Source organism: Cnephaeus nilssonii, assembly GCF_951640355.1.
Source record: "Cnephaeus nilssonii genome assembly, chromosome: 19".
Taxonomy (NCBI): Eukaryota; Metazoa; Chordata; class Mammalia; order Chiroptera; family Vespertilionidae; genus Cnephaeus; species Cnephaeus nilssonii.
In genome coordinates, this window is record NC_137090.1 from 51,287,441 (window position 1) to 51,303,429 (window position 15,989).

At 56.6% G+C, this 15,989-nt stretch overlaps 1 protein-coding gene across 1 annotated transcript in view; it reads right to left on the reverse strand.

Moving 5' to 3' along the window:
* The window catches only part of USP22 (ubiquitin specific peptidase 22), a 59,994-nt gene that overhangs the window by 16,861 nt on the left and 27,144 nt on the right, over window positions 1-15,989 (reverse strand). The window contains exons 3-7 of the mRNA XM_079798495.1: window positions 13,712-13,825; window positions 11,087-11,188; window positions 10,100-10,269; window positions 8,016-8,163; window positions 1,260-1,365 (exon numbers count right to left, since the gene is read on the reverse strand). Coding sequence (XP_079654621.1) covers window positions 1,260-1,365; window positions 8,016-8,163; window positions 10,100-10,269; window positions 11,087-11,188; window positions 13,712-13,825 — 640 coding nt within the window. The remainder of the gene's footprint in view (window positions 1-1,259; window positions 1,366-8,015; window positions 8,164-10,099; window positions 10,270-11,086; window positions 11,189-13,711; window positions 13,826-15,989) is intronic.

Consider the following 15,989-nt stretch of genomic DNA (forward strand, 5'->3'; position numbering starts at 1 on the left):
AGGTTCAATGCTTGGTCCAGGATGGGGTGCATGTGGGAGGCAACTAATCAATGTGCCTCTCACATGTATGTTTCTCTCTCTCCCTCCCTCCATTCCACTCTTTCTAAAACTCAATGGAAAAAATATACCTAGGTGAAGATTAACAGTAAAAAAAAAAAGCTGCCGAAACCGGTTTGGCTCAGTGGATAGAGCATCGGCCTGCGGACTCAAGGGTCCCAGGTTCGATTCTGGTCAAGGGCATGTACCTTGGTTGCGGGCACATCCCCAGTAGGGGGTGTGCAAGAGGCAGCTGATCGATGTTTCTCTCTCATCGATGTTTCTAACTCTCTATCCCTCTCTCTTCCTCTCTGTAAAAAATCAATAAAATATATTAAAAAAAACAACAACAATAAAAAAAGCTGAAGTGAAATGAAAACCATGGGAGTGCACTGAAGGTGAAGGAAAGCGTTTTTCTATCTTCATCACCAATGCACTCTCCTAGCAATAAAAGCTTTGAGCTCTACACACAGAACCAAAAGGATTTAGGGTCACTACTGGGGAGAAAATGGGAAAGGAAACTAGGAAGTACTTCAGAGGGACACACTCAAGAGCACATATGTCCTCTGTGAGGGGCCCTTTACCTGGCTCCTGGCTCCAGGGCCCTGAAGAAAGCAGGGGGGGCGGGGGCAGCCTACAGCTCACCCACTGCGTGTGCACAGTGCAGACGCCCACCCCACAGCCCCGCAGCCTACAGCTCACCCGCTGCGTGTGCACAGTGCAGACGCCCACCCCACAGCCCCGCAGCCTACAGCTCACCCGCTGCGTGTGCACAGTGCAGACGCCCACCCCACAGCCCCGCAGCCTACAGCTCACCCGCTGCGTGTGCACAGTGCAGATGCCCACCCCACAGCCCCGCAGCCCGGACACTGCCTGACGACCTGCACACTCAGGGGGCCTAATTCCTGGTGCCGTCACCACTGCAGCTACATCATCCCACACGTGCCAGTGGCGGCCGAGATGAAACGTGTCCCGTCTCCCATCTGGCTGTGCTGCAGACACTCCACTGCAAGACACAGCCAGGGGGACGAAACTTGACGCTCAAGAATCTAAAGACTTTGGAAACTTCTCAGAACACCAGTCTGCAGGTTGGAAATGTACCATCACGTTAATAAGCAACATCCAGTGAAGTCAGTTTCCCGGAAGAACCGGGGCCCAGTGTGGGATGGCGAGCAGGGCTGGGAGGAGCCAGGACGCGCAGGTCCCTGCGAAGCCCCACTTACTGGCAGACCTGGCAGGTGACGTCCGACTGCAGCCCCCCTGTGAAGATCTGGTCTATGATGCAGTTGCAGTGGTTGGGGTTGCTGGCCTTCTTCCCATTATCATCACCTGGGGAAAGATTGCAGCTCTGTGATTCACATCTGTGCCCCCCGAGACCCCCAAAGCCAGCAAGTTTCCAAAAGCCACAGACCAAGGGACAAGGCCATTCGAGCAGAGGCGTTATGAAGCCCGAAGCCAAGGGCAGGTGAAGATACTTAACGTCAAAAGACGGGCATGGCCAGGAAGGGGAAGACCCGGAAGTCAGTTCCATTTTCCATGTTCTTCCCCCTGATATGCTCAGCTTCCAGCTCGGCACCCAAGGGCATCAAATGCCCAGTAACTGGGGAAGTGAGTGGCGCCTTTCCCACTCACAGAGGACGAGGTGTGTGTTTCCTGGAGTGGCCTGACACACTGTGGGCAATACTCCTGGGAAGTGGCCTTGCTTCCGGGACCGTCCCTGCAGGACTCCCGCTCCGTGTTTCTCGGGGGTCCCCATGCCTGGAGCTGCAGGGTCAGCTCTGCTCCAGCCAGTTGTACAAGCACAATTCCCACCTTCGCCAGGGAAATGCAAGGTGTGTTTGCAGGGAACCCAAACAGCATGGGCTTGAACTGCCCAGGCCCACTCACACGCACAGTTCAAACCCACATTGTTCAAGGGTCAGCTCAGGGTGGAAATCCGAGAACCCTGAGGGCCGACTCAAGTTGTACTCAGAATCCCAACTGCACAGGCAGTTGGTACCCCATGTTCAAGTGTGTATAGGGTGGGGCAGATTACAGCTGTGTATATGTGATAGTTTATTCTTTTTTTTAAATAGTGCTTTTTGTAAATGTCTTTAAATTTATTTTTATTGATTTTTTTTAGGAATATAGAAACAATAAGAGAGAAACATCGATCAACTGCCTCCTGCATGCCCCCACTGGGGATCGAGCCTGAAATCCAGGCATGTGCCCTGACTGGAACAGAACCGGGGAACCCGCCCCCACCCCCTTTTTTGTTAATCCTCACCGGAGGGTATTTTCTCATTGATCTTTAGGGAGAGTGATAGAGAGGGAAAGACAGAGACAAACATCCATGTGAAAGAAACACATCGATTGGTTGCCTCCCTGCACAAGCCCTGACCAGGGCCCAGCGCCAGAAACCGATCATTGTCACTAAGAGAGAAATGTGAAAAGGGAATCCAGAAGGCTGGTCAGCCTTAATTGCTCTGAATGGTCGGAGCTAATCACTCATTGTTTAGTTGAGACATTGGTAGTTAAAGCAGCCTCCACCTGTTAATCATATGTAAATTCTTGCTGATTGTCTATTATTGGAATTTCCTGCCTAAAGGATATGGGTGTATCTCATAACCTTAATAAAAGGTATAGGAAAGCCAGAGCGGGGTGTAGTCCTCCCCCTAGAGGTGGACTCCCGCCTGGCCCCCCATTTCCCAAACTAATTCTTTTCTAGCCTCTCTTCATTTTGCGTGCAGCCTTCTCCAGAACCCGAACCCTGAACAGGAACCCTGAACCACGCGGGACGTGAAAGGGGCTCCCACAGCCCAGGCCAGGGAGGAGCCTGCAACCAATTCCCTTGACTGGAACTGAACCCAGAATCCTTTGGTTCACAGGTTGCCACTCTATCCACTGAGCAAAACGGGCCAGGGAGAACCAGTGACCTCCTGGTGAAACGCTCAATCCACCGAGCTAGACCAGCTGGGCTACATGGTTTATTCTTGTATGATTAATTATTGTATTACTAGAGGCCCGGTGCACAAAATTTGTGCCCTTGGGGGGGTCCCTCAGCTGGCCTGCGCCCTCTTGCAGTCCAGGAGCCCTGGGGGGATGTCCGACTGACAGCTTAGGCCCATCCTTAGCACTGCCACCGAGGCGGGAGAGGCTCCCACCGCTGCTGCTGCACTCGCCAGCCGTGAGCCCGGCTTCTGGCTGAGCGGCACGCACCGTGGGAGCACAGTGACCAACAGGGGGCAGCTCCTGCGTTGAGTGTCTGCCCCTGGTGGTCAGCACACATCATAGTGACCGGACTGGTCATTCCACCATTCGGTCATTTGCATATTAGCCTTTTATTATGTAGGATACGCTGTAGATGAGGCCCCCTAGAACCATTAAGAAATGCAAAAAATTCACTGTTAACTCATTCTCGAATTGCCCCCACTTAAAATCAAATTGCCCCCTGTGGGGCATGTGCTGCACCTTGGGAACCACTGGGCTTGACACTTTTCCTCTCTGAGCTTCATTTCTGAATACATACGCACATACCATGGGAACTGTGATCTCTTCTCCGCCTACCTCACTGGGTTGTCATGAGGAGGTTCTGAGCTAATAAACCTAGAAATGTTTCATCAAGTAAGTGATGTCTAAACAGGAAGGGATTGTTATTCTTAAGCCCACAGGTACCCTCGCAGGTAGCAGGTGCTGATTAGGGGAGGAGGGCATGATTGTTTCCTGGGACTGTAGCTATGGAAGCTTTGCAGAGGGTTCTGTAGGCCTCAGAGGGTTGGGCTCTGGCCAGCAGCCCTGTAGTGGTGGTCGTCCCTGGAGGCGCTGGCAGCGGGGGTTGGAGGGAGGTAGGGGGGCACTGGGGGGCGGCAAGGCTGAAGGGGGAGTAACTGTCAAGCCTCCCCGCTTGGTGCCATTCTTTAAATTGTACGTGCTCAGGGCGGGGCTCCAATCTCCTGGAGCAGGGCGGGGCCGGGCCAGGGTGGGGCCAGGTGGGCTAGTTTAGCTGCGCCCCCAGCGAGGTTCAGTGCGCTTTCGCTGTGGAGAAGGCGCTGCTGCTGTGTGTGTGGAGGGAGGGATGGGTCTGACCCTGGGGGTCCGCTCAGGCCTGCCTCCACCCTGGTCTGGAGTTGTAGGGAGAGGCGTGCCCAGGCCCAGGCCCTGGGTGCCTCGGGGAGAGATCAGGAGTCGGAGGTGCAGGCTGCAGCTACCCCCAAGTCTGGGTCTTCTCCCCGTCCGCTTATCCTCCCCGTCCCCCCGGGGTGTGGGGGCTGGGGTAGGGTGTCCAGAGGGATTGGAAGAGCTCCCCGTGGCCACTTCCTCTTCCTTCTTTGCAGTCCGGGCTCCTGTCAGGCGCTCTCCTCAGACCCCCGGGAACTTGGCTCCGGCCACCCCGCCCCTCCATGGCTCCCTGCAGCCCCCACCCCACTTGGCTCTCCCCGGCTGCCCTCCTGTCAGGAGGCTGCCGGGGCCCCCTGCTGTGGGCACACGGTCCTGGGGCAGGGGGTGGGGGAGTGGGGAGCAGCTCCAGTAAAGTTTAGTAAACCCCAGGTTGGCGTCGGAATTCAGCTGTGGGGCCGCAGGGGAGTCTGCCTGAGCAGGACGAAATCACACTAGACCCGGAGTCCCACCCCGCAGCCCCGCAGCGCCCCCAACCCTGTGAAGGGTCGTGATGTGACAGAGTCCTGGATGATTTGCATATTCCTCTATTATATATATACATTTTCCATACAAACAACTGTAAACCTACTTTTGCCCCACCCTGTACATAATTTGTGTAGGTATACAAATATAAAATTTATATGGTTAAATATAGTACATATTAACATATATCCTACATCTTCTATATGACTTTCATTCAACGAGAGAATGGGCTAGAACATGTGTCCCCATATACATTACATAGAAAAGTTAAATTATCACGAGGAATGTAAAGGGCGGCCACGGCCTTCTGACAGCAGCGGCCTAGAGATCGGGGAGGAAATGCCACCCACAAGGATCTAAATTCATGGAACAAAACGTGAGGATGCAGAAAAATACATAAAGATGCCAAGAAAAATGAGCTGATACCTACTTGAGGTCCCAACCCCATAAAAGAGCAACATAAAGCAGGTGTGGGGGTGCGTTAGGCCCAGGCCACCCCACAGCTGTGAGCCAGCAGCCTCCGTGAGCTCGGAATTCAGGTGGCCCTGCTTCTGAGTGAGCCTCACGCTGCGTTTCAAAGGAATCGTGTCAGAAGTAGGCACGTGGCTTCATCCTTTTTTCGTCCTGTGAACATTTAACAGCCATGCTCGTTCCAACATTTCCTCAGTGCCATCGCAGCACCTGAGCGAGGGCGCTTTCACGGGCTGGTCTGTCTGCACAGCAGCTTATACTTTGTTCTGGGAAACCAAACCTCACCTAAGCTACTAAGCAACTTCTATCTGGTTCCTGGGCAAACGTTAAAAGGATAACACATCTGCTTGTAGGAGAAAGAACGTTAAGGGAAAGAGCTCCAGCCCAGAGCCAGGACAGCTGACCCCAAAGCGCTGTCTGCGCTGGAGCCTCGGACTCCACAGGGCGTCTCAACAGCCAGACCCAGAGCCTGAGGAGGAGCCTGAGGCTGTTCCACCGAGTGACCTAGAAAAGCAGGGCCTGTCGTAAAGGACACGACGTACCAGTAAGAAAGCTGGCCAGGAAGAGGCCCTGCAACGAGCTTCACCAGCCCAGAGGCCACAGGTCACGGGCAGTGTGTGCCCGGCACACATCGGTCTCAGCTGAGCCAGCTGAGCCAGCAGCACCACCAGCCACCCTTAGGAACCAAAACTCCTCTGCCCTCACCCAGGCCCACCACACAGAAGGCCAACTGTGTGCTTCAGGGCCCCCAGCGCCTCGGCTGGGACTTGTCAGTCCACTTCAGCTGGGGCTGCACGGGGCGCCCCACACAGGAAGTCCCACGCAGGGAGCAGGGCAGGGGGAGGAACCCCGCGGTGTGTTCCTGTCTTCATCTCCAGCCTCCAGCCCTAGGAGCTGCTGCCAGCTGCCCCTCCCCTAGACCCATACGTATCTGAGAACCCCACATGTTCCAGTGAGCTCCTAAGCAAGACCTAGGAGGACAGCCCCTGACGGAAATGAACCCGACTCAGGGCCAGGGAGGTCCTGGCAGGTGCAGTTCCATGTGCACAGCTCTCTGTGACTGCAGAGCAACGACCGTCTTCCTGGGCCCCACAGGGGAGAGGACTCTATGGCCAAGCTGTGCTGAGAGCCCACGCCGAAGCTGCTGGCCTGAGGAGCTGCAGGGGCTGCAGGCGAGGCCAAGGGGACCCGCGACCAAGGACTCGAGGCAGAGACACAGGGAAAGAGGTGTGGGGAGAGAGAGGGGGGGAGAGAGGAGAGAGAGGGAGAGAGGGATGAGAGAAGGCGAGAGTGGCAGGGAGAGAGAGGGAGAGAGAGGCAGGGATAGAGTGGCGGGGAGAGAGGGGTGAGGGGAGAGAGAGGAGAGAGGGGAGAGGGGCGGTTAGAGAAGGGCGAGGAGAGAGAGAGAGGAGAGAGAGGGGAGAGAGGGGAAGAGAGGGGCGGGGAGAGGGGGGAGAGAGGGATGAGAGAGAGGGACAGGGAGGGGTGGGGAGCTCACTATTGACAGTCACAGGCTGCTGAGGACCAACCATTATGCTGCTCTACCCCCAGGAGGGTGGGAAGACACACCGGAAACTATTGCTCCTCTTGAGAAAACCAACTATAAAGAACCTGTTTAGGGTAATTGCAGTTTTTATTACTGAGGGGAACACCATTAGACACAAATCCAATGTGAACAGGTGGGCTGCGCCCCGTGGTGCAGAAGCGCACACTTGACCCCCTCCGCCTCCCCATGTACAGGCACAGGCCCCACTTTGCAGTGCCTTCCCCGCCCCCCATGTACAGGCGCGGGCCCACCTCTGCAGTGCCTCCGCCCCCCACCCCATGGACCCACCTCTGCAGTGCCTCCACCCCCGCCCCGTGGACCCACCTCTGCAGTGCCTCCGCCCCCCACCCCATGGACCCACCTCTGCAGTGCCTCCGCCCCCCACCCCGCGGACCCACCTCTGCAGTGCCTCCGCCTCCGCCCCGCGGACCCACCTCTGCAGTGCCTCCGCCCCCCACCCCATGGACCCACCTCTGCAGTGCCTCCGCCCCCCGCCCCGCGGACCCACCTCTGCAGTGCCTCCGCCCCCCACCCCATGGACCCACCTCTGCAGTGCCTCCGCCCCCCACCCCGCGGACCCACCTCTGCAGTGCCTCCGCCTCCGCCCCGCGGACCCACCTCTGCAGTGCCTCCGCCCCCCGCCCCGCGGACCCACCTCTGCAGTGCCTCCGCCCCCGCCCCGCGGACCCACCTCTGCAGTGCCTCCGCCCCCCGCGGACCCACCTCTGCAGTGCCTCCGCCCCCCGCCCCGCGGACCCACCTCTGCAGTGCCTCCGCCCCCCGCCCCGCGGACCCACCTCTGCAGTGCCTCCGCCCCCCGCCCCGCGGACCCACCTCTGCAGTGCCTCCGCCCCCGCCCCGCAGACCCACCTCTGCAGTGCCTCCGCCCCCGCCCCGTGGGCCCACCTCTGCAGTGCCTCCGCCCCCGCCCCGTGGGCCCACCTCTGCAGTGCCTCCGCCCCCGCCCCGCGGACCCACCTCTGCAGTGCCTCCGCCCCCCGCCCCGCAGACCCACCTCTGCAGTGCCTCCGCCCCCGCCCCGCAGACCCACCTCTGCAGTGCCTCTGCCCCCGCCCCGCGGACCCACCTCTGCAGTGCCTCCGCCCCCGCCCCGCGGACCCACCTCTGCAGTGCCTCCGCCCCCGCCCCGTGGACCCACCTCTGCAGTGCCTCCGCCCCCCGCCCCGTAGACCCACCTTTGCAGTGCCTCCGCCCCCGCCCCGCGGACCCACCTCTGCAGTGCCTCCGCCCCCCGCCCCATGGACCCACCTTTGCAGTGCCTCCGCCCCCCGCCCCGTAGACCCACCTTTGCAGTGCCTCCGCCCCCGCCCCGCGGACCCACCTTTGCAGTGCCGGTGCAGCACATCCAGGGCGGCGATGAGGAACTCGTGTGCGTCCTGCTGCTCATACCCCGCCAGGTGCCGGGCGTGCGTCCACACCAGGTGCAGCAGTTTGTACGGGATGTGGGGGGCGCGGTGCCCAGAGTAAAACTGCAGAGAAGGAAACAAACCACTCATCAGGAACTGGTGCTGCACTCTGCACACACACTTAGCAGCTGCCTGGAATGTCCACTTCCTGGACTTCCTGAGCCCGGGTATCATTTTCGATAAGCCTACGGGTTGAGTTATGACGTGTTTGTCAGAGAAACAGCTCTATACACTAACAGATGAATTCCGCTGCTTCAAAAATGTATCTTAATAAACCCGAGCCTATCTGAATTGATCAACCAAAGTGCCCAGTGAAAATGCTTAAACCCACGTCTGAAACTGACACACCCACCATTAGTTTCTCAATTAAACCCGTCTTCCTATTTGGGCCCAACGAGTACATGCAGTGTGCTCATTGCTGTGGTCCCAGCAGCCACTGGCCCGCTGTGGGCATGAGGGAAACGGGCCAGATGGTCAATGGCTCCAGCTTTGCAGGCCAGGTGGTTTCAGCAGCAACTGTCCACTAGTCCCACCTCCTCTGCTGCAGCACAAAAGCAGCCGTGCCCAGGGTGTGGGAGAGCGGGCACAGCAATACTGCCATCAAAGGCGATCAACAAGCAGACCAGGCCGTCTGCTGGCTCCCGTGTCGAACACCTGGAGCCCACGTAGACCCTCCCGGGAGGACACCTGATCCCACGTAGACCCTCCGAGCAGGACACCTGAGCCCACATAGACCCTCCCAGCAGGACACCTGGGCACACGTAGACCCTCCCAGCAGGACACCTGGAGCCCACATAGATCCTCCCAGCAGGACACCTGAGCACATGTACACCCTCCCAGCAGGACACCTGGGCACATGTACACCCTCCCAGCAGGACACCTGGGCACATGTACACCCTCCCAGCAGGACACCTGACCACACGTACACCCTCCCAGCAGGACACCTGGGCACATGTACACCTTCCCAGCAGGACACCTGGGCACATGTACACCCTCCCAGCAGGACACCTGGGCACATGTACACCCTCCCAGCAGGACACCTGGGCACATGTACACCTTCCCAGCAGGACACCTGGGCACATGTACACCCTCCCAGCAGGACACCTGGGCACATGTACACCTTCCCAGCAGGACACCTGACTACACGTACACCCTCCCAGCAGGACACCTGACTACACGTACACCCTCCCAGCAGGACACCTGACCACATGTACACCCTCCCAGCAGGACACCTGGGCACATGTACACCCTCCCAGCAGGACACCTGAGCCCACGCAGACCCTCCCAGCAGGACACCTGACCACATGTACACCCTCCCAGCAGGACACCTGAGCCCACGTAGACCCTCCCAGCAGGACACCTGGGCACATGTACACCCTCCCAGCAGGACACCTGACCACATGTACACCCTCCCAGCAGGACACCTGGGCACACGTACACCCTCCCAGCAGCCTGTGGGGTGGGCAGCAATCCGTTCTGGAGGTGGGTGGCTGAGCTGCTTCAGCTCTGAGGGGCTTTGCTGAGGTTTCCAAGCTGAGTGCCGATGGTCCGCCCAAGGTGCTAGGGTGGTCACACCGCCAGTGCTGGTCAGGGACAGACATGGACAGCACAGGATGAGTGTCGCCCATGATCCAACCCGGGAGCAGAGGCTGGTGAGAGGACAGCCCGGGTGCTGCACTCAGAATGCCCAGCAACAGGAGAGAGCGTGCTCCTGAGACAGGGCAGGGAGGGGTGCACACACGTCCACACGCCTGTGCACCAGGTGGCGGACGACAGAAAGGGGTCGGTACTCGCAGGCCAATGCCAGCCTCCTCTCACCCTCTAAGTCACCTTCCTGCCACTGGTCAATCGTCTCCTATCTCATTGTTCCTTTTGGGAAGACGTAAGCCTTCCACAATAAGCGCGCCTTCCTTTACTCTATTGCAGGCCACCTGGCCTGTTGTTCACGGGAAAGAAAAGCCATGTGGTTTCAGACACGCTCCGTGCGCGGGCAGCTCACCTCCTGGAAGAGGGAGGACATCTCGCACACCAGGCAGGAGCTGGGGCTCTGCATCTCACAGCGGTGCCGGTCCGAGAGGAAGAAGTCGCGCAGCAGCGGCGTGTGCGTGAGCGCCTGCACGATGCAGTTCATGAAGCACGTGTTGCCCAGGTTGATCAGCCCTCGCAGCCCTGGGGGCAGACAGGAGGCGGTGACAGGGCACTGGCTTGCAGGACTGACCCCGGGGTACCACAAGCTCCTTCACATTCACGTGTCCACTTCCCTTTACTCATCCATTCAGGAAGAAATTTAACATTTTTACGCCACTTTTATGTAAACTATACTGAGGAATGTTCGTACCATCACTCCCCAACCCTTGGCCCCACTTTAGCCATTGTTTTGACAAGGTTACCCAAAGATATTCTTTTTATTTATTGACTGATTTCAGAGCGGAAGGGAGAGGGAAAGAGAGATAGAAACATCAATGATGAGAGAGAATCATGGATCGGCTGCCTCATGCACGCCCCCTACTGGGGATCAGGCCCGCAACCCAGGCCTTGACCGGAATCGAACCTGGGACCAGTCCACAGGCTGACGCCCCATACACTGAGCCAAACCGGACAGGGCCCAAAGATATTCAGGCAACAGGACAAGTCAGGTTGGGGCCTCACAACAAAGACAGCTTTTTAAAAGGTTTCTACCTCTCCAACTGTTAGGAAACCCCGAGGACACATTCACACATGTCCCTGTACGCAGCCTCAACCTGGTGAGAGCACACCTGAGCCTTTTGCACACGGGGACTTTCAGGGGTAGCAACTGTTCTCCCCATCCCTGCACCCCAAGCCTGCTCCAGGAGCTCAAGAGGTGGCTGGTGAGAGAATGGGAGAATGAGTTCTTCAGGGCAGGGCACAGGCACTGTGCCATGAAGCCATTTTTCACAATAATGTTAACCCTCGGCAAGAAGCCTAATGGGAGTAGCCACAGACCAGCGCCGGCACCGCCACCCACCTATGGTGCAGTTGGAGGTGATCTTCCGCCGTTTTGGGTTGTGTTTCAGCAGCTCGAGCTCCCGCTTGCTTGGTTCCCAAGTTGAAAACTTCTCTCCAACACCTACAGCGGAGACAGGCCGGGCGTATGAGTTGAATCTGAAGTGAGTGTGCTTACAGGGGCACAGGGCGGTGACGTACTATTGTCAGGCTTCAAAGATATTTCAAAGAGGGACCATACTCTAAGGATAAAGCCTACTTTGCTGCGACAGGCTAAACAACACGAAAGGAGTTTCTCAGAGTCTGTGCTGTGAACGAGCTGCTTCCTGCAAGGAAAGCAACGCCCCCATGAAAGCCAGCCCAACGCCAAGGCCAGGGCCTTCCCAAAGCCTCGCCCCTGAGCAGAGCCGGCAGCCTCCGCGCCTGGGGAGTACACAGCAGTTTAGATGAGGGATTCTCCGGCCAACCAGCAAAACTGATAGAACATGGATTTTTAAAAATACAATTTGAAAAATACAATGGTTTCCATGTTGAGATGTGCCCTTAAAAGATTTAAACCAAAGACAAAGCTGTAAATGCTAATAAGGGTCACATCTCACCCACCACAGCCCCGTGTCCACGAGGCACTTGCTCCGTGCCCGAAAACGCCTGCACAGGAACCTCGACGGGACAGCACCTTGCTGACTGGGGGCCCTGCAGCGAGGCCCGAGGAGGAGGCCTGAGGCCTGTGGGTCAGTGCTCCGCACAAAGAAACAGCACCCTCAGACCCAGGGCAATGCTCCCACATTTCTGAGGGGAAACGAATAGGAAGGTGAAGTTAAAGTTGTTCTCCAGAAGACTTGTTAAACATAAGCAATCCTGACCACACCCATGTCTATGCTTCCTTTCTCAAGAACAATGGGCTGTTTGTGAAGCAGAACACGCAGGCCAGCTGTGAGCAGATGTGGCTACGCTCTCTCCGTAAACACTGGCGGGCTGCAGGATGAGACAAGCTCACCAGCCATGTGGGGGCACGCTCGCTCCATCGCTGTCCGAACAGCACCAGCACACGTCGGAAATGAAAACTAATCAAGGGGGGGAATCAGGGTGACCAGAAAGAAATGCCTGGACAATACATAAAATGGGTGCACTTCGCTTGTGTGTATCCCTGCCTCTGCCCGATGAAGACGTGTGTGTGGGTGGAAGCCAGCAGACAGGAGCCCACGATGGCAGCAGCCACGAGGCCCTGCACACAGGGTGCTGGGGAAGTGGTGGATTATGACATTTTCCATCTGGCAATCTTAACTCTGTTAACAGAGATTAAACATAACCCAAACAGTTAAGCTTTAAAAGAGATTCTATAATTTAATCAGAAAGCAGCCCGCCCTCCTGGAAGAAGCCAGGCACCTATATTTTTTGACCAGAGTTGTCTATTTTTGTTTTATTAGAATACAGACTGACATGAAATAAATATTAATTTTCCAAATTCTTAACCATTCCACAAATAACAATAAGATAACAGACATTTTACAGAATGTTGCATTAAATAAGATAAAAATATATACATCTATTTTGCCTGGAGCAAGCTGGAGGAAAATACTTGCCGGACTGCTATGTCTGAACTGTATCTAGAACGTTCTGTCCTGTGTTTCTGCCTCGGTGAGGTGAAGGAGCAGCATGCCTGAAAGGGTGCCGCTGGGCCCAGCAGTTTACCTCCCTGAGAGGAAGGCAGGCCTGCCCTTGGCTGGCCCGAGTTCTCCCGGGAATAAGACACCCACCCTCTCCACCCCAAACCCTTCGCTACAACGAGCCCGTTTAGTCTCAGCTCCCGCTGTCCACTCCACTCCACGTGCTCACACCAGGAACACCTGCAGGCAGCTAGGAACCTGCTTCCTCTCCATCGCCCCTGTGCACCCCCCGCAGTCTACGTGCTCTTTTATGGAAGACGAGTTTAAGAGGGTTCTCCGGCGCACCCCCTCTGCAGTTTGATGCCTCAACGTGTCTGACCTGAATGGCCTCGTTAGGGCACAGCTGGGGGTTTGCGTTCAGGAGCAGGAACCACCCGGCTCCGGAACGTTCAGAATGCAGAGCAGGATGAGAGGCACCCCCACGGCTCCACCTGGGGCCAGGCAGGGCCTCTCCTCTCCTCTCCTCTCCTCCGGGGACAGCCCAGGCACTCTGGTTGAATGTTACTGAGGCGGGACTGCTCTCTGGGATCCTGGAGAGCTGGGCAAACTGCTCCCCGGGACCGCTGCCGTCCCCGTGCATGTGTCCGCAGTCGGGGGGACTAAGTGTGGGTGCACATTCTCTCCAAGCCCAGCAGAGCCCACAACAGCCACAGGCCCGGGGCCAGGGCAAGGAGAGCTCTGAAGGCCGTGAGAGCGATGGGCATCTGCACCCGAGGGCAGCCCTGCAGCCCAGGCTGCTCCGCGGGGCCGGCAGGAGGGAGCTGCGCGCAGGAGGAAGGCACAGCTGTCTGTGGGGGGGGAGGGGGAGGGTGCTGTCTTTCCAACAAATAGCAAAACTCCGGCTGCTACCCTACCTCCCCTGCCTCCTTACACGGCCTCTCCCTAGATAACCGGTCTTCCTCTCGGTGAGCTTCACCTGATGGGTGTGAGGAATGCAGGGCAGGGAAACAAGAGGGCAGGTAAATCGAGGCGAGACCCACCTTGCAGTTTCCAAGCTTTCCGCTGCTCCTCCTTGGCAATGGTTTCCATGTCCTTGTCATAGATGTAGTCCTGGCACAAAAAGCAATAGATGCCTCCATACATCAGTTCTATGGCTGGAAAGACAAAGGAAGAGAGAGACAAAGGTAATTGAAAATGAAAGGCAATGCTTAAGAACACGCATCAGCTACAGTGCTTTAGACACGGACTGTGCAGCATTTCCCTCGCCAACCGCAGAGCCCGCCCACTTCCGGCGGCATGTCCCACCAGACGACGTGGGCCTCTCTGCTCGGGACACCCCCGCAGGCTGAGGTGCCACATCCATAGTTTTTAAAGAACCCAACAGTCAAGTGTCTGAAAGAGTAACATTTACAACAAGGGAAACTCTCATTGCGTTTTAAATCAGAATTCTTGCCCCGACATACAGTAACCATGTTTTCCTACATCTGGAATTCCCGGTCCTATCACAAAAAGGATGCAGGAATTGTTTCCTACTCTTATTTTAAGGAGAGCAGTGAAGTATTCTCTCACCAGACAGTGCTGACTTCTTGACCAGAGCTGCCTGTGACCCACCTTGAGTGGGTCCGGTGCACTTTCTCAATCTCTGTAAAACAGGGAGATAGCTGACTCCAAATTAGTTCATTATAAAGGTAAATAAGATGAAGCTCTTTGAGCAACGGACAATTGAACTGAATGAATCTCAATTCAACCATTTAAAGGAATTATTTTGGCTTGGAGTCAACAAGCATTATCAGAGATTGAGAGGCAATAGCATGGAGGAAACAGCACAAACTTAGAGTAACGGGTAATTCAGAGCTGTGCCTGGTAGTCATGGTTCTTTGACAAATTACTCCCCACCTCCACGCCCCCTAGCCTGTCCCCGTTTGGTATTATGGGGCAGTGACAGCACGGACGCCTCCCAGTCCTGTATGCTAACTGATCAGCGCATGTACTCTGGCGGCACGTCCCGGTGCGCAGCCAAACCTAGTGAATCGCAGCTCCTCCCCGTTGGTCTCCCTCGATCACAACTGAGCTCAGCAGCACTGGCAGGCCTGCCAGGTCCTCTGAAACAGGCCCTTCCAACACACCCAGCAGGACAGGAACCCGCCTCCCTGACCAGACTCCGACGCTCTCCCTGGAAGTCTGAGCACTCAGCCAGCGCCCTTGTCACCACAAGCTAACGGCATAGTCCTGCGTGGGGATACCCATGGGACAAGCTAAACAAGGAGAATAAACATTTTCAGAAAAGCAAGGCATTCCATGAAAAATACGCCAAGCAGACAGCCAATCACAAAACTCCCAGCCAGGGAGTAGAGTGCCAGTGCTCAGTGTGTGTTCACAAGCTCCGGGGGAGTCCTTCTCTGAGGCGCTTTCCACACAACAGTGCATCACCGCCTAAACCCACATGGACGGGGTCGCAGGGGGAAGGACAGTCTTCTCAGCAAGCGGTGCGGGGACAACGAGGTCTCCACAGGCCAGAGTGAGGAATAAATAAATAAGGAAGGAACAGGCCAGAGTGAGACAACGAGGTCTCCACAGGCCAGAGTGAGGCGGGACCCTCACCCGACACCACAAACACCAACTCAAAATGGACCTGTGACCCAAACACAGGAGCTAGCCGTTTATTAGCCTGAGAAGACGCAGGAGCAAGTCTGCATGGGTCGACATACTGAACACCACAAGGACGAGCACCAAAGAGAAAAAGATAAACCCGACTTCATCCAAATTAAACTCTGTGCATCAAAGATATTACTAAGAAAGGGGAGAGACAACCTACAGGATGGAAGACTATCTGCAGATCATGAATATGATGGGACTGACTAACCTGAATACACCCTTTCACTTGCAGGCACATCCCAGAGAGGAAGACATACGTGCACACAGAAGCTTATACACAATTGGTTATCATGACATCCTATATAATAAAGAGACAATATGCAAACTAACCATCACTCCAACACACAAGATGGCCAGCAGGGGAGGGCAGTTAGGGGCAACCTGGCCTGCAGTGGAGGGCAGTTGGGGGGGACCAGGCCTGCAGGGGAGGATAGTTGGGGGTGACCAGGCCTATAGGGAAGGGCAGTTAGGGGTGACCAGGCTGGCATGGGAGGGCAGCTGGGGTGATCGGGCCAGCAGGGGAGGGCAGTTGGGGGTGACCAGGCCTGCAGGGGAGGACAGTTAGGGGTGACCAGGCCGGCATGGGAGGGCAGTTAGGGGTGACCAGGCCGGCAGGGGAGGGCAGTTAGGGGCAATCGGGCTAGCAGGGGAGCAGTTAGGTGT